This window comes from Eufriesea mexicana, unplaced genomic scaffold (assembly GCF_001483705.2).
Source record: "Eufriesea mexicana isolate 0111107269 unplaced genomic scaffold, ASM148370v2 scaffold7107, whole genome shotgun sequence".
Classification (NCBI taxonomy): Eukaryota; Metazoa; Arthropoda; class Insecta; order Hymenoptera; family Apidae; genus Eufriesea; species Eufriesea mexicana.
Genome location: NW_016914943.1, coordinates 187,753 through 208,610, shown reverse-complemented (window position 1 = coordinate 208,610; position 20,858 = coordinate 187,753). Strand labels below are relative to the sequence as shown.

The window sequence follows — 20,858 nt, the reverse complement described above, 5'->3', positions numbered from 1 at the left end:
ATATAAACATTAATCATCAATACAATTAATATTTTAAAAAATGTATATAAATGACAACAAATTCAGTAAATATACCATTTATATAACGACAAAAGACAGAAAGAATAATAACGTAGGAAATTATTAATTAGAAAAATTTTTGTTAAGTCACAAATAAATTGTATCTTCTGTGTATTGAAAATTATATAAAGTAAATCAAATAATTATAACAACCTTATGAAGAAAATATCTTAAAAAAGATTCTTCCAACATTTCAAAATCATTCTTAAATTTTGATATTATTTCTTCAAACGAAAACAATGTGAAATAGTTTTTAAAGATATATAAAGAAGTGGACAAATAAATTGTTATAAATGTTAAATATTTGACATGTTTACATATTATTTAAGGTTATTTGTGATCCCACAGTATTATATATGTTTGAGAAATACAGTGTTATTTTAAAAAAATATGTAAAATAACAAACAAAAGATACTTATAAGACATTTCATGAACATTATTAATTAAATGAATAAAATTAACTCCAAAAATATTTTTTTTTTTAGGAAATCATTAAAAAGAGTGTAGAGTATCATATCTTTAGACAATATAATAAAAAATAAATGTAATTATAACCACAAATTATGTATACTGTACTGTATTTATAAGTATATACAAATTTTTGTAAGATCATATTTTCATGCATCAGATTGCATTTTTATAAAATAATTTAACGTTAACTAGTACACGAAGTACATATTTGAACTTTTGAAATATACTTATAATAACTTTCATTAACTCAATCATGCCATTGCATTTGTGTGGCTATGAATATTTTATATATGATGACAATTTTATACAGAACAAATTTAATTTTCTTATCAATAAATATTAAAAATATTAAATAAAATTGAAATGTATATATATATTTTCTTTTTTCTTCTTATAAAGTTATTATATATAATACTACTGTTTACTAATAAAAATATTAGCATATAATATCGTAAGATTATTTTTTACTCATATGGATTTAATCACATGAACATAGACTAACTAGTGTTATATTTAGTCCTAGGAAGTATCGTGTAGGTATTTTACATTAGAGGAAAATTTAATTTCATGTGGATTAACTATTATATATTCAGCAAGTGAGTTAATAAAATTATACATTTATAACAAACATTATTATGTTAAAATTATTATGTTGTGATATTTACTAATTTGTAATCTGATATGTGAATAATTTATTGTTTATATAAACTACATAGTTAAGTTGAAATTAATAAATTCTCATTATTATAAAATTTAGATTATTTATAGTATGTAAATTGGTTATTTTAAAAGTAAAATGTATATTCATTATATTCATAATGTAAAATTGTAACTTAATATAATTAATTTATCTACTACAAAATAATTAAGTATATAAATACTGTACAATAAAAGTACAAGTATAATCTATTAAAAGTAGAAATATGATTTATTTTTTGATTTTAACTAGTAAAATTTTTGCATAATTAGGAATACAATGCTTAAATAATTTATCCCTAGGATTTATAACTAGATTCTTTTAGCAAGAGTGTATAGAAGTTTTTCACTCTTAAAATTCCTTAAAAATTAAACAAAATTAGAAAATTTATAACTATAAAACTCTTTTAGTATTTAATGTGATTCAAAAATAAATTATTAGTAACATCGTAACAGTTTTACATGCAGTACTTTAATATATAGTGTATATATAAAGTTTATAAAATTTATAAATTATTTAATTAAAAGTACATTATACATATTTTGCTTTATACAAATATAACTTTATAGTATATTAAAGTGACGAATTGGTAGGACTATTACATTTTCACGGTTCATGTCAAATCTCTTGCGATGAGAATCAGCCTAAAGGTACAAGGTGGACTCACTAGGAAATAGCGACCTTTCGTGTCCTTAAAACATCAGTTTCTTATAAGCTGCGGTTGTGTTAATTTCGTGTGTTCGGTCTTCTGCTCTGCTTATTGACTTCAGTCTCATTAAATTTGAGTTTGCTCTCAACAATTGTGAAAAGGTAACGGTTAAAATAAATTATATAGTTTGATAAAGTGTCAAATAATAAAATTCTGATTGTTATTTTGGTGATTATAACCTTAAAAATTTATGTAATTCAAAAATATTTTATTATTGCAATATATCGTTATGATAAAACTTTCAGTATTTATGTATGTTTTTTATTTGATAAGAATTTTAGTAAAGATTTTTTACACATATATATTATAATATGAAATTGTCGCATACATGTAGTCTTACAGCAAATATACATATGTGAGACAATGAATATCGTTTTGACCTTGAAATAAAACGGTTTGCTTGAATTTTCTAGAAATTTAATACTACTTTTAAGAATAATTTTAAGTCTTTCTTATTTATTATAAAACTTATAATACTCGTATAGAACTCACTTTTAAATTTGTTTTTTTTTTTTTGTTTATTTGACATATACTTTTAATGTTAAAGGACTTGAGTATAAATATTTAAATACGAATATTCTTATCTACTGCTTTTAATTTATGTCCTTTTTATATTGAATTTTTTGTTCTTGTCAAGAGTTAAACAAGAAGTATAGGTTTTTTTTTAAAATTAATAGTATATATTTTACTAAGAAAATTCAAAAATACAATTACTTTATTCTTCTCTATAAAATATAATGTGGCTTTAAAAATGTTTTATGTTTATGTATTTTTGTATATTCATATATAGGTATATTTTTGACAGTCAATATATCAAATATTGTTGATTTATGTAGATTTATTTCTTAGATGTTCATAATATGCCTATAAAAGTATGTAAACTATATTTTCACTTTTAATAAGATGAAAGACTATATATGATCTATAAATTTTGATTTATGTAAAATTAAATCATAATATTGTTATTTTTTATGAATGAATAATAACCATAACATATATTTATTAACAGGAACAAGTATTTAATCATTTAATCATTTAACATTGTTTCATATCATTTGTCTAAAAAGAACGTCTCTAATTAAGCTTTTGATTATGTATTTAATAGGATTTATGTAAATTTTATACAAAAGATATATTTCAAAATATTATGAACATCAAATTGAGATAAATATTTAAAAAATTTTGTATTAAAATAATTTTTAAGAGTTAGCATCATTATAGCTTTTTGCAAAAAAGAAAATGAAATACAAAAATGATTATTAAAATACAAACTCAAATTATTATATGGAATTTAAATAATAATACATGAAATAATAATATTAATACAAATTACTGAAATCAAAAATTGAAAATATATTTTTATTTGCAAAGTGGTCAAATTGTACATATTTGTAGCAATTGTTTTGTATTTGCAATTAATTTAGTAATTTCTGTACCTAAGGAAAAGGAGAAAGAAAATCTTTTATGTATAATATTGTCAATAAGTATGAGGTAATTAAATTCTTTATTTTATTAGCATTATTAATTAATTTATTTATTTATTTTGATACTTGATTGTCTCTAAGATCTAATAATATATAAGTTAATTTTAATAATCGCTCATGATTAAAAATGTTAAGGCGATCTTATAAAAAATAAAATAACATACAAAAAGAAAAAAAAAAATATATTACAATTTATCTAGTAAATTTTACGAATGAAATATCAAATATAGAAAATTACATATATGTAATCGAAATTTCATATTTCAAATACGTTAATATTCTGATGACATATGATAACCTTCCGATAAAAATTATCGTAAACTATCTGTTATTCAAGAAGAAAAGGATGATGTACGCACGTATAACTTAAATCACTAAGTTATAGCGGAGCTGGACGTCATATGATTGCATGATAGTTCATATCGTCACGACGATCAGTCGGTTGTTGAACTCGAGATTGGTTAAAGAATTTAACGATATTGTTTTTGTGAAATCATTGTCACACGTATAACATGTTTTATAACACGCTAATACAGCGTGATGATTTTATCATTCTGTGTAATTAAGCACGTTATTTTAAGTTAAATCTAATTTCATTGGTAATTGGTAATCGAATATATTTTTCCTAACTTTTTATTCTTATTATTTATATAAAATTTACTGTTTATCAAAAATTTATTTAATATATAAATTCGTATTCCGCATAAAGTATATATTTTCATTCTACACTAATTTGAATTTTTGTTTTGTACTAATTTAAATATTAATCTAATTTACAAGTTACAAGTCTCGCTATAATTATTTCGTATAAAAATATTTTATTATTTTGCAATATCGTATCTTTCGTTTAAATATATCAAAAAATGGTTTTCGAGACCTCGCCGGTATATCTTGTGAATAAAAATAAAACAAAGTGCATTATCGTTTAGAAGTTTGAGTATACATACTTTGAATACAGTAAAACGAAAATATTTCGAATGTGTGAGAAACGAACAGTGCTTGAAGCAGAAAAAGGAAAACAACAATCAATGGAACGAATTTCGTAATGTGGGATGAATTGAATTGTGAGGTTAGGTATTCTAACTTCCTTCCACGAGGTTCAGAAAATTCTAAATAAAAGTTGCAAGACGATACAAAGAGGAAAATTACAAAGATTAAGAATGTTAAATTCCGAATGTGAAGAATTATGTAAAATGTTTGTAAAGAAAAAAGTGAATATTGATAAATAGCATATATTTAGTATATAGGGTATGGTTAAAAGCATCATACAAGTTGACATAAAGTTATTTCATGTAAAATAAATTAAATTAAAATGCAAAATAACATTTTTTCTTCTGATTGATCGTCAATGTTCGTTGATGGTTGACGTCAATTGAGTTATTGAATGTATCATCGTTCGTGTTGCCAAAATGTGAAAAATAAATTTCGTGTAATGATTCCTAAGCAAGTGGATGCATGGAATATCGTATGAATAATGAAGTATAATGAGGACGTCAGTGCCTACATGATCAGAATTCATGGTTGTTGCCGGTGTTGAGACGACGCGGCGTAACACACGTACGCATTAGTGACACTCGTCAACGTCACTCTGTGAATTAGTGTAAGAAGAGTGAAGCTAGCAATGGACTCTGAAGTGGGCAGAGATTCGTCTGCTCATGCGCATGGCGTGATTCGTGTATAACGGTTTCCTTAGGGAATATTTAAATTGTTTCACGAAAACTACTTCGATTTATTTCTACACATTTACGTTTGTAATATACGCGCGATAAAAAATAAAATTAAAACTTGAATATTACAAGAAGGATAAAAAATCAGAATATTGTTTTTATTGATACGTGTACTCAAACTTTTGACCGGTAGTAGCGTACATTGTAATACCTTATCAAACTTCATTTCAAGTATGTTATCCGGCTTAATATAAAACAGATAAGCATACCGGAAATTTGTTATATAATTTTGTTACTATAGCGTGACTCAATTGAATTAGACCTTGTAGATATTTTCGAAAGTGTTGATATCAAAAATGTTTTCGATAAAAATTGAGTGGCTTTGAGGACCACGTAAATTGATACGAAAATTTTTCTTTTGTAAGCAACCTTGAGATTAATTTATGTAGTTTCTTAATTAAATTATGTATATTTTAATATGCATTTAAAACGATTTAAGATAATTCGACAAACTCCTCTGTGAGATCATATTCAATTTATTTCATTAATTTTTATAATTTTTCGTTTTTTTTTTTTAAACATTTCGTAATTCTTTATCTTTTTTAGACACTTGTGTCACTCAGATATTACTAACATTGATAAAAAAAAAGTACTCTTATACAACTTTTGTAATACTTGATATCCTTTTTAAATAGGGATTCATTAAATTTTATACGAAAGATGTTGATTTAATTTTCGATTGCAACACAAGCTTTTTTAAATTTATTTATTTAATATCATATTCCCCCATTAGTGCTCACAATTTCCACATTAAAATTACAAATTCCATAGATTTTGTTAATGTGACCATAACAGTTTGTTTATATTTTATTTGAAAATTGGAATAATTGGTAACTAATTAATGTCATGATAATAATATTAATCCAAGAATTCTTTTGTCATGCTATCATACAATTTTATTATCACAAAGTTATCGCAAAGATATGAATCTTGAGAGTGATAATTCATAGCTTTATTATTCGTACATGGATATTTAGTTTATCCTATTATTTAAGCACCGTTTATCACTTCCGCTTATCACTGCTAGGATTTAGTTACTATATTGTTGACAATCAGGTGATATTGTTGATAATCACGTTTCTTAATACATTTCTTTGATAATAATTTTTTCCCTTCTTTCTTTTGTATACATAAAAGTAAAAATATTATCAGTATAAAAATTGACGAATATTAATTACACGAATATCAGAAATTTGTCAGGGACTATGTAATTACAAGTACTTACATTAATTTAATATTAATGAATATTTCCAATAAAATCATTATCCAGTTACATAAATAATTTTTGAGACGATGAAATCAAATTTTTCTTTTCTTTTCACTTATTTTTATATGTTAAACTCATAACGCTAAATGATAAACGATAAACTGATTGAAGATGTCAATTTATTGTTAAGTTAATACGACTTTTGTTGTAAAGATGTGAACAGAAAATTATAATTGAACCATATTACATTTTGATAGATTTAAGTAATTTATATCAGAAGAATGATTTTTTTTTTACAAATACGGAATTAAATATAAACTGTTACGTTGCATTGTTATATTCAGAATTTATTTTCATAATTTTATGAGAGGTACAAATTGTTCGAACGTTTAATGTTGATAAATTATTTATTTTCATCGAATTTTAATTCAAATTTGATTAAGAAATATTTATTTGATTAACATATGATATATCATAGAAACTATATCATAGTAATAAAACAAAAAAATATGTCATGTACAATATGTCATTGGCCATATTATTTATATTATTTTATACTTTTTAAAGTGTATAATTGTTAAAAGATAGTATTTCATTTAATTAAGTGCTGAATATCTGCAGACGATGGCGGCAATCCATGCATGCAGATGATATTCACATGCCTTCTGTGAGAGTTGATATTTTTATTAGACTGTCCATATTTTATTTTTGTCAGTTTAATTAATTTATTGCTAATTTATTATTCAATTAATTACAAACGTTAATTTTTATTTGATACTTTGAATAACAATTTTGATAAAATATGTGTAAACAATCATATAATCATACAAGAAATTTACATATTTCTATAGTTACCCCCTTGTTGATAGAAATTAGGTTAATGATATCTCTGTGCATCATGTAAACATTGTGTGAATCGTACGTTTTATGACATATATTGTACCTAATTTAATATTGGAAATTTCTTTTTTTAAATGATAGTTTTTATCACGATTAAAAAATTATTATTTTATTTTCATAAAAGTCCAAGTATCGTTACTATATTTTTTGAAGTGATGGAATATTTTTATTATGATTCTTCGAGTGATAATTTTAGATATAAAATTAAATATACAATTGATAAGGGAAAGAAATACATAAGTGCACAGTAATATAAAGTATATCTTAATCAGTTTAGATTTAATTTTCAATGTATCAATGGTTTAAATACAGGTACTATTGAAAATGGTTCAAAAATGATATGATGAAATTAATATTTAACTATTAAATATAACATGTATGGAAAAAAAAAAGATATAATAGCTACAGAATGGTTATATAGTGATTCATAATTTTGTCTTATCTGTGTAAATATTGAGTAGATAAATTTCTTGAATAATTTAATTTATTATGTGTCTATAGTATATACAAAAGTTGAATCTAATTGTACTTTCAAACATCATATACCTTCCTTAATAAAATGATAAATTATTTTACAATAAAAATATAAAAATATAAATTGTAATTTATATTTATCGCTAATAGCTTTTAAAAAATAATCCTTTTTATTATTTATTTAATTTTGTTTTCTGTTCATTATTATATTGAGAAAATAATTTTTGTTAACATAAATATTATATTATATAATTATATTTATTACGAAACATTAATTTATACGATAATATGTATACATACACGTCATTTAAAATTTCACAAAACTTCGAGTATTTCGAGTATGGATTTTGTTGATTATTATAATTATTAAGCTTCCCTTTATTTAATTAATTTATATCACATATAAAATAATAAGGAAAAAGATAGAATTTTATGTACAATTTTATTAATTTCGTAAGTTCTGCACGGTGTTACCAGTGATTTTATACGCACACAATTATGCGAATGTATTTAATATAAAAAGTCTTTATTTAAATCTTTTAAAGCATTTGGATTAAATAATGAAATTTAAGAATAGTTATTTTAAAGGTGTAAAAATATTTTCTTACAATTTTAAAGTGAAAAAATGTATTTTGTAATAAATCATTAATTTATACGATAATGTGTATATATACATACGTCATTTAAAATTTCATAAAAATTCGAATATGATTTTTGTTGATTATAATTATCTTCTACCATTTTTATGGATATCAGTTTCTGAAACAAACGAGACTCATGAATGTTATTAATAAAATTTAATACGATCCAAATGTTTTGTAAAAGTATGATTTTTTCAAACAAATAAATTAGAATGCCGCCATTTGAATTCTGGTACACCTGCTGTATGCATTGGCCCCGCCATCGTCTAATACGTCTGTCGGACTCTTTGAATTTTCCTACCCTCTTCCATTTGTCGCGAAACTTTCATTGCTTACCCGATAAGCAGTTTACACCTCGTGCATCGACGAATGCAGTCGTCAGACGCAGCCGCGGTATCATCGATGCAGTATTGCCACTAATTCCTGTCTCCTCTTTATTTGCGCAGCCTGCCAAAATGGTCTGGGTTACCATCCACGATAAGGTATTTTTACATTTGAGTAATCAGTGGACGAACTCTGTTTTGCAGTGGTTTTACCTTGCGTGTTGTTACAGCTCTCTGTATCTTTATTTTCTATCGCATGTACATCTATTATTTCGTTACACTGGCCACGTTACGTGAGTCACACTGAAGGTTTGCGAATAGTACGATACGATTCAAAGCTGTCGAGTGAACGTAGGCGCAGGTGCACTGCCGCGAAGTATAACCAATGTTTATATCGTTCCGTTCGTTCCACTTTATACGTGATCTTGACATTCACTGCGTTGATGCAAGGCAATTCTTACTACTGCTTAAGAGCAGATTACATAGTGCTACCGTGCACGTCACAGTGCACAATGCGTTCAAGTTAAAAAGTCAAAATGCGTTGAATTAATAAACGATTGTCCGACCGATGTTTGTAATTGGATTATTGGCGTTAATTGATAAATTCTTTTTATTAATAAACGTCCGAGCTGACAAGGAGAAACCAAAGTTACATATCGAGCGAAATTTTTTTCAAATAATACTACCATAGAAAAAACATTTGCCATGTGCAGTATAATGTTTGTGAAATATCCTGCTCTCGGATGATAATGTAATATTCGCAAACATCATATTTGATTTTTCCAGAGATTTATATCTATCTCAATACAATGATTTTGCTTCTCTTTTTTTTGGATTTGCTTTATTGTTATTTTTATTTCATTCGTTTCATTTAAAATTTGTAATATACGAAGCTGAGTGGTAAGTATATCAGAGAGAAATTTTAAATAGTAATTACGCCCTAGAGAAAAATTACTTTTGATTTATTTTTAGCATGATTTTCGTGTATATGTTGCGTGTGATTTTTGTAGTTTGAATTTTAGCACTTTCATCTGACCATTTGCAACATCATTCAATTATTCGAATTACGAGTTACTTGAGTGTTCTTTTTCTCTTTTGAATACGATATTTAGTGTCTTTATGTTAGTATTAATTATACGTATATTTTATCGAATATTATCGAATTTTTATATCCAATGTCTATTATGTTTGTTCTGTTATCATTAAATCGATAAATTTATCGAGATAGTGCATTGGACTTGCAAGTGTCTGCGCTTTTATGGATTTTATACCCTAAATAATTTTCAACGATTTAATCTTCTAGGAAAGATTGCAAAATGGAAAGTTACCGTTATCAGAAACGAATCGTTAGAATTGCAGATAAGCTTTATTCAATTTTTACACATTTTCCACATATTTTGAAAAATTGAAAATGTTCATATGGATCATTTATTTGTAATAGAGAAATTAGGATAGAAAAGTTGTAAAATGTTTATGGTTAAATAATTTGGGGTAAAACGCTTAGTAACTTTTTTTCAAAGTATTCTTTTCCTTAACAGTAGAATACAGAAAATACTATAAATCAAATTCACATATTAATAATAATTTATGGTCAGTTTTCTCTTTTATCAATGAACAATTTTCAGGATTCACATCACACAATTTATTTAGCACGTTTGTATATAATGTATATACATGTATATAAGTTTCTATTGACATTTTGTATAACATATTACAATATATTAACTTGTAATATAATTATTTGTCATTTTATTTTATCTCTGATAAAATAACATGCAATTGATAGTTGCAATGCATTGGTATTTATGTCAGCATTGCTATAACGAAAATCGATGCAAAATTTATTTTTAATCCTGTCTACAGTAAGTAATGTAAGTAAGTGATAAATAAATAATAAATAAACGAATAGTAATTGCTGAAATAAAATAATGTTTGCGATAAATGTTTAATTTCTCACAAAGGGATATATCTATTTATTTAATAATAATTAAATGATAAATTAAATTAATTGGCAAGGAATATAGTTTCAAAAACTTTTGTAAATCTCCTCAGATATATGGTTAGGTTAGAATGTACATTAATCAACCTCATAAATTTTGAGGTAGAAGTGACACTGTTGTAAATGTTTTTCCTCTTAAATTTACCTCAGAATTCGCGATTATTTATGCCATCTTATGACAAATAAGCTTATGAAAGTACGGCATATATTTTAAGAATTAAATATTAATTAGGTCTCTAAATAGTAAAATTAAGATATTTCTAAAATGAAATTTATCATTCGTGTATAAATAAATTAAGCCTAACACATATAATAATTATCAAAAATAATTTACTTGAAAAGAGAAATGTCTTTGTTACCCATTTTATGATTAGTGTTACTTACTTTTGTTACATACTGTATGTGTTATGGATAGAAGTGCAAAATTTGATCAAGTTTGTAATGTTCATCTTATTTATATTTATGTGTTTATTTATCATCATCTTGCTTTATCACGTATTCTTTGATGAAATAAACAATAAAATTGGTATACCTCTTCGGTTACAATGTTTATTAAATTTGTTATAAGAACAAATCACTCAAATTAGGTTGATAATTTATTTATGGCTCTAAAATAACTTGCCATTTATTAAGAATTATGTTACTTTTCGTACGTGTTGGTCTACGTGATCATTTATAAGGATATTTTTAATATTTATAAGAATATATTAATATTTAGAAGAATATTTAGAAGAATATGTAGTCACTTTGGAACATGATCATCTAAGATCTAGCTAAGTTTTCGTTCTACGAAATTGAATGTAACAATGTGCGTTCATACTAGACTCTATTTATAGCGAGTGAGTATAGATACAGCAATTCTCCTTGGAAGACAAGATTAAAGGAGGCATAATATCTAGGAGCATGATGGAATGCAAAATTTAGCACTTTTCAGTGTTCTATTTGTATTCTAAAATAATATGCAAATAAGTACTCGTCTACAGTTAGCACAAAAATTTGCACAAATACTGGGAACAAAAGCATTTTCTCACTTCGTTAGACTAGCTTCTTCTCGACTAATTGATTTATTTTACCATAACATAAACTAAAATACTAAAACTGTCTGGGTTTTTTCTTTTCTTGACCTAATCGGGTCCAAGCTCTTGTTAACACGTTAAGTGCCCAGCCCGTTTTGCTAGCCGTTCCGTTCAGGCCCAGACTTGGTCGTTCAGTGGGCCCACCGGCAGCGGGCTAAGTGTTCATAAAACTAGGAGATACTGTACCAATTGTTATGACAGGAATTCCCAAACGTTCGATCCAAAGATGGCGAAGAATTTAACACCAAAAGTTAACACCTTTTGGTCCTAGTCTGGGCCAGTCCCTAAGGACTAGCCAGGCCTGAACGGAAAGCCTAGCGCCGGTCCCTGGGGACCGGCGTGGCACTTGACGTGTTAAACGTCGTTCAGGCCCAGACTTGGTCGTTCAGTGGGCCCACCGGCAGCGGGCTAAGTGTTCATAAAACTCGGAGATACTGTACCAATTGTTATGACAGGAATTCCCAAACGTTAGATCCAAAGATGGCGAAGAATTTAACACCAAAAGTTAACACCTTTTGGTCCTAGTCTGGGCCAGTCCCTAAGGACTAGCCAGGCCTGAACGGAAAGCCTAGCGCCGGTCCCTGGGGACCGGCGTGGCACTTAACGTGTTAAACGCAATTTTCGTTCATAGCAACGCTGGCAATAAGGACATAAAACAGTCCACCACTTAACTTGGGACGTGAGGGTCTTAGGGCCGCAACAGCGAACGCATATTTGTGTTTCTTGGCCATAGCAACACGTTTACGTGGGACACATTTATGTGTCCCTCGGCCTTAACAGTTGTTTTCGTCGAACGCATATATGCGTTCTTCAGCCAAACTGATGGCTTCCGTAGAACGCATATATGTGGCGCTCGTGCGCAAAGGATTAAAACTGACTCTTATAACTGACTTTTATAAACTGACTTTCAAAACTGTAACTGATAGACTGCCTGTCCAAATCGTCTTTGCACATTATTAGATTAACTCGCACGCGTCCTTACGCCCTTATTTAACCCTTATCAGTCTAAGTCTCCTCTCACGTGACAACAGTACTTTATCGCTGCGGTCATGTATCACGTGGGAGGTGACAAGACGGAAATCTTTCGCATATTTACCGAAACCAGCTACAACCTAGCGAGAATCACGTATAAAAAGCTAGCAACCATTAACCCTTTGAACAGTAACGATGCAACAGTCACGTCTACGCGTTACAAGCCACCCGCAATAACTACGTCACTGTTGCGTTTCTATATTTATCTTAAAACATTGTGAACGTATATGTTGCGATGTTAGTTCGGTTGTTTCACGGCTACCAGCAACACGTTTCTTGATTAGTGTTATGTTTTCGTGAATAATAGCTGTTGCGATGGCAGTTGGGACCTGTTGGATGTTTGGAAAGTTATTGCTCAAAGGGTTAAGGGTTAACACGTTAATTACTTGCGCTATAAAGACGTGCCACGCACGTCGAGATGCTTTTGTTCCAAAGCCGCCAGCGACGTGTATACCACGTCGATAGGTATTTGTTGCAGAAACAAAAACGACGTGTCCGTCACGTCGGCTAACAGTTAACTCGCAGACGTGGTGCGGTGTCAATGTAACGTTTTACCGCATGATATATTGTGGAGCGTGGCATGGCAACCGAAAGTTAAATCGTAGCGCAAGTAGTTAAGTGCCACGCTGGTTCGCAGGGACCGACGCTAGACTTTCCGTTCGGGCCCGGCCGGTCCTCGGGGACTGGCCCAGACTAGGACCAAAAGGTGCTAACTTTTGGTGTTAACACTTTACCGACCGCTAACGCTTCAACGGCATACGTACTTCTGACCGGTCGCTCATTCGCAGATTCTCCCTGGCACCGGCTCTGTTTCGGTTTAGACTGTCGCACGGGTGTATCTGTGCGTTTCGTATGTTCAGATAAATTTGTAAAAAAAAACAGACACTAAGGACATAAAACAGTCCTCCACTTGACCTAGGACATTGCGGTCCTAGGGCCGCAACAATGTTTGAGCTTATAAAGCAACGCAACTAACGCAACTGAGCAACGTACCAAAAAGCCTAAAAATAGACTATCGGTCGGTAAGCATCGGCGACCAAAAGCCTATTAATAGTCTATCGGTCGGTAAGCATCGGCGACCAAAAGCCTATTAATAAGCTATCGGTCGGTAAGCATCGGCGACCAAAAGCCGATTTATAGGCTTCCGGTCGGTAAAGTGTTAAATTCTTCGCCATCTTTGGATCTAACGTTTGGGAATTCCTGTTATAACAATTGGTACAGTATCTCCGAGTTTTATGAACACTTTGTTCACCACCATTGGCCCATTTGACGGCCGAACCTGGGCCTGAACGGAACGGCAAGCAAAACGGGCTGGGCACTTATCGTGTTAAACCATGCATTCTTTCCTCTTTCATACTCAGGCTTTCTTTCTCAGTCATGCTCTTTCCTACGCAATCTCGATGGAGCATGTACTTCAACCAATCTGGACGATTCCCTAAACTTTCACTCGACTCTATCATGAACATTCTTTGCAGTGAATCCTTTTGCACGTGGTCACTTTTGTTCTAAGTCCAAATACTCTTGACATTCTTTCAAGGCCGTACTCATTCCGTTCCTACATAGATTACGTTATATGTTATTCGTGAAACTGTTTATTAATTAATGCAATCTAACTAATAACATTTTTATTTGCTCATTTAACATGAGATTATATCTCTGAAACAACAAGTTACTTGAAACAACAGGTAATCACAAGATGAAATACTATTTACTGTAGTGTATATATTAATTTTATACATCTATAGAACAAAATTTTTGTATGTCCTTAGTTACATGTTTTATAAAATAAAAGTATCATAAATTTGTAAAATTATTTCCTATAATAGGTATCCATTTTTTAAATAATAAATTTTAAAATATGCGTATTAACACTAAACGTACGAAGCGAGGTTAAATGACCCCTTTCAAAATTTTTATAAATCGTACATTGTAATTTTTTTCGCTCATCTGACTTTCCGTAAATTCTCATATTATCTGATTGTTTAATTTCTCGTTTTTCTCTTAACTTATTTTTCACCGAGAAAAATTCTTTGCTTTCCTTATATACCATAAAGGGACGTTTGACCCCCTATAGTAAGAATAGGAATGTGTAAAATACCGGTACGTTTAGTGTTAAGGTTGGTAGTATTGTATTTTGTTTACTTTTAGTGATTAGTATATTGTAGAATGTAGCAACGTCATTTCTATTTAATACATAATTTAAAATTCTGTCTTTGGCAATATCAATATTTTTTACATATTATATTATATTAAGAATTTAAATAATCATTCAGATGCATGCAGATTTATTTTAATTGCATAGGTAATATTACGTAACATCCCTGTGTTATGTATCCTTAAATAGATTAGAAATTTTTGTATTATAGTAAGCGTAAATTAAGTGTTATTTTTAATTTTTAATTTTTCTAATTTTTCTGATTTTATTTTCAATTTATCTAATTATTTATTTTATCCGAATTTTTGTATTTATAATCGAATTTTATATTTGAACCTAACCTATCTTTCTAACAGAGCAATCCCATATTAGTTTCAATTTTCCACTTACATAGTTTCATGTAAATAGTACCTTAAGTTTGAATTCATTAATGTCATAACACTAATCGACTATACCTATAAGTATTAAATTTTGTTTGCTGTTCAAGAAGCATACAACGCTTTTTAAACAATTTTTGCCTCGTAGCCATCTCTATTTATTAAACGTTATACAAAGCAAGTCACAGACGCTTTGGCATTAAATTAACGAATGTTCGACATGTTTCTTAACAGTTTCAATTTCCCATACGAATGGAACTGAATTTAATCGCTACATATTTTCACAGATGGCTGGAAAGCCGAATACCGCAGCTTTGTACGCTCAAAGCCAGCTAGATCATATGTGTGCCCTGGACATCGACAGCGATGCATCGTTCGTTCGTCTTTCGGGAATCATTTGTACGATTGGACCTGCTTCGAGATCCGTCGAAACGCTCGAGAAGATGATCGAAACCGGCATGAACATTGCTCGATTAAACTTCTCCCATGGATCGCACGAATACCACGCTGAGACCATTAGCAATGTGCGACAAGCGCAGAAGAATCTTTCTAGCCGTACTAGTATCAATGTTCCTGTAGCAATTGCTTTGGACACTAAAGGTCCTGAAATTCGTACTGGACTTTTGGAAGGCGTACGTAATTCATTCGCTTATCTACACGTGGTGTCTCAGTAACGATAGTACAATCGAGGAGATGGTGATTCTACGTGAAAAAGTAAATAGAAAATGAAGAATAAAATTTTTCAATTCGAAACTTCATTATCGAGAAAATCGACTTTAAATATTCACCATGTACGCAAGCACTTAGATGGATAAACCACCAATACATCGGCATTGGTGGTACGACTGAGGAGGGGATAATTCTACACGAAAAAATAAATCGAAAATAAAGAATAAAATTTTTTCATTCGAAGCTTCGTTGTCGAGAAATTCGACTTTGAATATCCACCGAGTATGCCGATATGATGGTACGTCCATCTTGTAAGTGGGAGTCACGTGCACGCGTACTCGGTGAATATTCAAAGTCGATTTTCTCGACAACGAAGCTTCGAACGAAAAAGTTTTGTTCTTTATTTTCGATTTGATTTTTGATGTAGAATCACGTACCTTCTCATTGTACTACCGTTATTGGGACACCTTGTGTATCTTTTATGATAAAATATTTGATATACTATAGCATATTATATACTATGGTAAATATACTATAGTAAAATGTTCACTTTAATTTTCTTTCTTATAGTATATTGCTGAATTTTTGAATTAGTTTAGCAAGAGGATAGCTGTAACTCCTTGCACTGCAATGACGAGTCTAACTCGCCACGAATTCTACGTGTCAAATTTCGAAATCATAAGCTTTATCATCAAATCATTTCATAAGTCTTAACATCCACAAAATTCTTTGAATTTCCCAAATTTTTATCCAATCTTATTGTCCATGAAATAGATATATAGTGGATAATTAAAATTAAGTACTAGTTCAATATATAATTTTTCGTAATTAAATCGCAGTGCAAGGGGTTAATAACTGACAGTGAGCTTTGAGTGTCAGATGTATGTGGGAGAGGTGACTTTAAAAGAGAAATTTAGGTATGATAAGGGTTTCGAAGGGATTTTAGTAAAACAGAATATAAAATAAAGATAGAGAAATTAATTGGTTTTCGAGATACGAAGATACGATACTTTATTATTTGTTACTTTTTTAGGGTGGATCTGCCGAAGTCGAGTTAGTTAAGGATCAAACTTTCAAACTGTCTACTGATAAGGCGTACTTGGAGAAAGGCAATGCAAATATTGTTTACGTAGATTACGTAAATATTTCCAAGGTTCTGAAACCTGGAAGTCGCGTCTTCGTCGATGATGGCTTGATTTCCCTTATAGTTACCTCAATTAGTACGTTTTATTTATATTTCTCTATTCCTTAACTGAAATAACTAATGTGTTACATGTATATGACGATATTACTCTAATTTTATTAATTAATTTTGATGTAAACTTATTTTTTGTGTAAAGATAAGTGCCAGCCATTTTTATTTTTTATAAATATTTGATAAATGATAAATAATGTTTTAATAATTTTATTTTAATTTGATAAATTGAGAATACAATGCTTCAGTATTTTTATTGATAGGTATTAATAATTAACAAAGAGTACTGTACTCTTGTGATAATTATATTGTTTATTTGGGTTATTTTTATATAACTGAGCAGATTTGAAGAAAATAGTATAAATTAATTTAGTAGATTTAGACATTATTTTCGTGTTATACATTTCTGATTTATATATTTCAGATCCTGATGTAATTGTAACCACTGTTGAAAATGGTGGCATGTTAGGTTCTCGTAAAGGTGTCAATCTACCTGGTGCACCAGTAGATTTGCCAGCTGTTTCTGAAAAAGATAAATCTGATTTACAATTTGGTGTTGAGCAAGAAGTTGATATGATCTTTGCTTCATTTATAAGAGACGCCAAAGCTTTAGCTGAAATTCGTGCCATCCTTGGTGAAAAGGGAAAGAACATTAAAATAATATCCAAAATTGAAAATCAGCAAGGCATGACCAATCTCGATGAAATTATCGAGGCTTCTGATGGTATTATGGTAGCACGTGGTGATCTTGGTATTGAAATACCACCCGAGAAAGTATTCTTGGCGCAGAAGTCTATGATCAGTAGATGTAATAAAGTTGGCAAGCCGGTAATTTGTGCTACGCAAATGCTTGAATCTATGGTGAAAAAACCACGTGCAACTAGAGCTGAGACATCGGATGTAGCTAATGCTATACTTGATGGAGCAGATTGTGTCATGTTGTCAGGTATAAATTATTTAACTATTATACTATTAATTATTAAAAATTTATTTTGTGTTATTTTGATAAAAAACAATGTTATTTTTCTCTTTTATTTAATAAAAAATATTTTTAATTATATAGAAATACAACCATTCGAACAATTCTTTTTAGAATATTAATAATTTGAACCGATATTAATAATTTTTATTAATAATTGTTATAACTTATACTAAATTTTTATGTTAATATTCACGTAAATATGAAAAATTTATTAATTGTTTTGGTATGTTAAGGTGAAACTGCCAAAGGAGATTATCCACTGGAATGTGTTCGCACAATGGCCAATATCTGTAAAGAAGCAGAGGCTGTTATTTGGCAGAGACAGATTTTCCATGATCTTTCAAGCAAAGCGTTACCTCCAATTGATGCTACCCATGCAATTGGAATCGCTGCTGTAGAAGCGTCTGTGAAATGTTTAGCTAGTGCTATTATAGTAGTTACAACTACTGGTCGATCTGCACATTTAATCGCAAAATACAGACCACGTTGTCCAATTATTGCAGTAACTAGATTCCATCAAGTTGCACGACAAGCACATCTATATCGTGGCATCTTACCACTTTATTATGAAGGTAATACAAAATAAATGACATATTTATTACATACATATATAACATTAAAGAAGTGGTTAAATAATCTTTAGTTATTAATATAGAAATATAATTTCTTTAACGATATATGTATAATTTGAACATGATATTTTATAATCATCTTGCCATAATGTAGCAATGTATAATAATTATTTTCAGATAACCCATTAACTGATTGGGTAAAGGACGTTGATGTTCGCGTTCAATTTGGCTTAAAATTCGGCAAAAGTCGTGGTTTTGTAAAAGCTGGAGATTCAGTTGTAGTAGTCACTGGATGGCGACAAGGCTCAGGATTTACGAATACACTTCGTATCGTGTATGTAGACATAGAAGTTCCTCGAGATGAGGATGCATGTACTATTCGTAGCGAAACAGATAGCTATGAATATATTATGTAACTTCTGCATGTTTAACGCATATATTTAACGCATTAAATATAATACGCTAACCTGTTTTGCATGTGCTTCATAATAACAAAACTTTATTATGCTATATGTGCTTATTTTAATAAAGTTTCTTAAATGAAAGGGAATAATCTCTATATGTAATTGTAATTAACTTATATATTTAATTTGGTGGCTTTTTAATTTTAATAGCTTCATGTGCATGAATATTATGTGAATATTGTTACATATTTAACTACTGTTTTTTATGAAAGTAAAGAATATCTTTTGAGAAACAAGGTTATTATCTTTAATTAGTGTAAGACATCTTATTTTACTTATAACATATGTAGGTAGTTCTTTAAATAATATCATTTACTTTTAAACTATGCATTTCATTATATAAATTTATTACAATTTTTATTAATATATTTTCAATTTCATTATCATAATTTACAATCATTAACCAAATTAAAACAGTTTTTGAGTTACAATTAATATTACTTAAAATTCATTATTAAATAATAATAAATTATTGTAATACATAAATACATTACATCATATATACAAATACATTGTATTATGTATACATTATAAAAATATTAACAGTGCTAGATATATATAAACGTTTTGTATTTTATTTGTGTGCTCTTATATGTAACAAGTTTATTGTGTATTGTGTATTGTGTTTTTTTAAGGTTAGTAAAACATGCAATATATAATCTTAATATTTATTTTTTTTTTTTTAGGACGGTTGAATAAAAATTCACTGGTTGAATTGTAAAGGGCAGAAGATATTAAATGATAATAGATTATGGAAATTTAATATGTATGTAACTTATACTGTATGATGATGTATGATAAATTTAGTAAAATCATTGAATGGATAATAATTTAAAGAAGCCAGTAGCTGCAGTATTATTGTCACTACATGTACCAAAAATGTATGTATATACTAACATATGTATATATGTATATTACTGTATACACATATACATGTATATATACATGCACAATATCATCGTTAAATAATAAAGTAAAATAATTATTTGGAACAGTAAATTATTGAAACTTGAATTATTATTTGCTAGGAAAGAAATACTATATTTGGTTCTTTAATTTCTTGTAGGAAGCAAAGATAAATAAAGAAATTTATTTTATTTTAATGTGCTTTTTATTATTCCTTTAATTTGTGAACAATTTTTTATTAGTGGTAAGTACAAAATGAAACCATTTGTTGGAATGCAAAATAAAGAAAATATATTTATTTTGAATATTTTAGTAATGTATAATTGGATATTTGGATATTTTAGTAATATATAAGTTTTGAAAAGAAAGTACAATAGCAAATGTTGCAAGGAAACGCTTACATTATTTACAGAAATGTCGTAAAGTATCTGTGAGATATTTTATAAATTTACTTTGTCCAAATTAAGGAATGTTAAATTCTTATCTGAATTGAATATTATAAATAAAAAAACTTAAATCTTTATTCTTTTATATAATGTATAATTACCTGCTCTCCGCTTAATATCTAAGGACTGTGTTCATACATGTATTTTTGTTAAAATTTAATTCGGAAATAAATTAATTTTATTTCTTCATAATATTTAAAATTTGAGCAATTTATAACAGTAAATTTTTATCGTACAAAATAGGCGAATTAATAATTTTTATAAAACTACTTTATCTACTAATATAAATATT

At 28.5% G+C, this 20,858-nt stretch overlaps 1 protein-coding gene across 3 annotated transcripts; it reads left to right on the top strand.

Annotated features, from left to right (window-relative positions):
• The first annotated feature begins 1,899 nt into the window (after positions 1-1,899).
• Positions 1,900-20,086, top strand: LOC108552569 (pyruvate kinase). Of its 3 annotated transcripts, XM_017907187.1 has the most exons (8): positions 1,902-2,038; positions 8,817-8,852; positions 15,620-15,964; positions 17,035-17,221; positions 17,621-18,142; positions 18,412-18,750; positions 18,928-19,084; positions 19,901-20,086. In XM_017907187.1, exons 2-8 carry the CDS (start codon positions 8,826-8,828, stop codon positions 19,911-19,913), a joined length of 1,590 nt encoding a protein of 529 aa, XP_017762676.1. In that variant the 5' UTR covers positions 1,902-2,038; positions 8,817-8,825; the 3' UTR covers positions 19,914-20,086. The 3 variants fall into 3 exon arrangements, with proteins under 3 accessions (XP_017762675.1, XP_017762674.1, XP_017762676.1); XM_017907185.1 differs by lacking the exon at positions 19,901-20,086 and having other exon boundaries at positions 1,901-2,038; positions 18,928-19,181; XM_017907186.1 differs by lacking the exons at positions 8,817-8,852; positions 19,901-20,086 and having other exon boundaries at positions 1,900-2,038; positions 18,928-19,181.
• Positions 20,087-20,858: the final 772 nt, after the last annotated feature.

What these genes read in the sequence shown, in the direction of transcription:
- LOC108552569 (XM_017907185.1), top strand. Translation starts at nt 8,826, where the DNA reads ATGGTCTGGGTTACCATCCACGATAAG. An exon ending in CCTTATAGTTACCTCAATTA is followed by an intron (nt 17,222 to 17,620) that starts GTACGTTTTATT and finishes TATATATTTCAG; the next exon opens with ATCCTGATGTAATTGTAACC. An exon ending in AGATTGTGTCATGTTGTCAG is followed by an intron (nt 18,143 to 18,411) that starts GTATAAATTATT and finishes TGGTATGTTAAG; the next exon opens with GTGAAACTGCCAAAGGAGAT.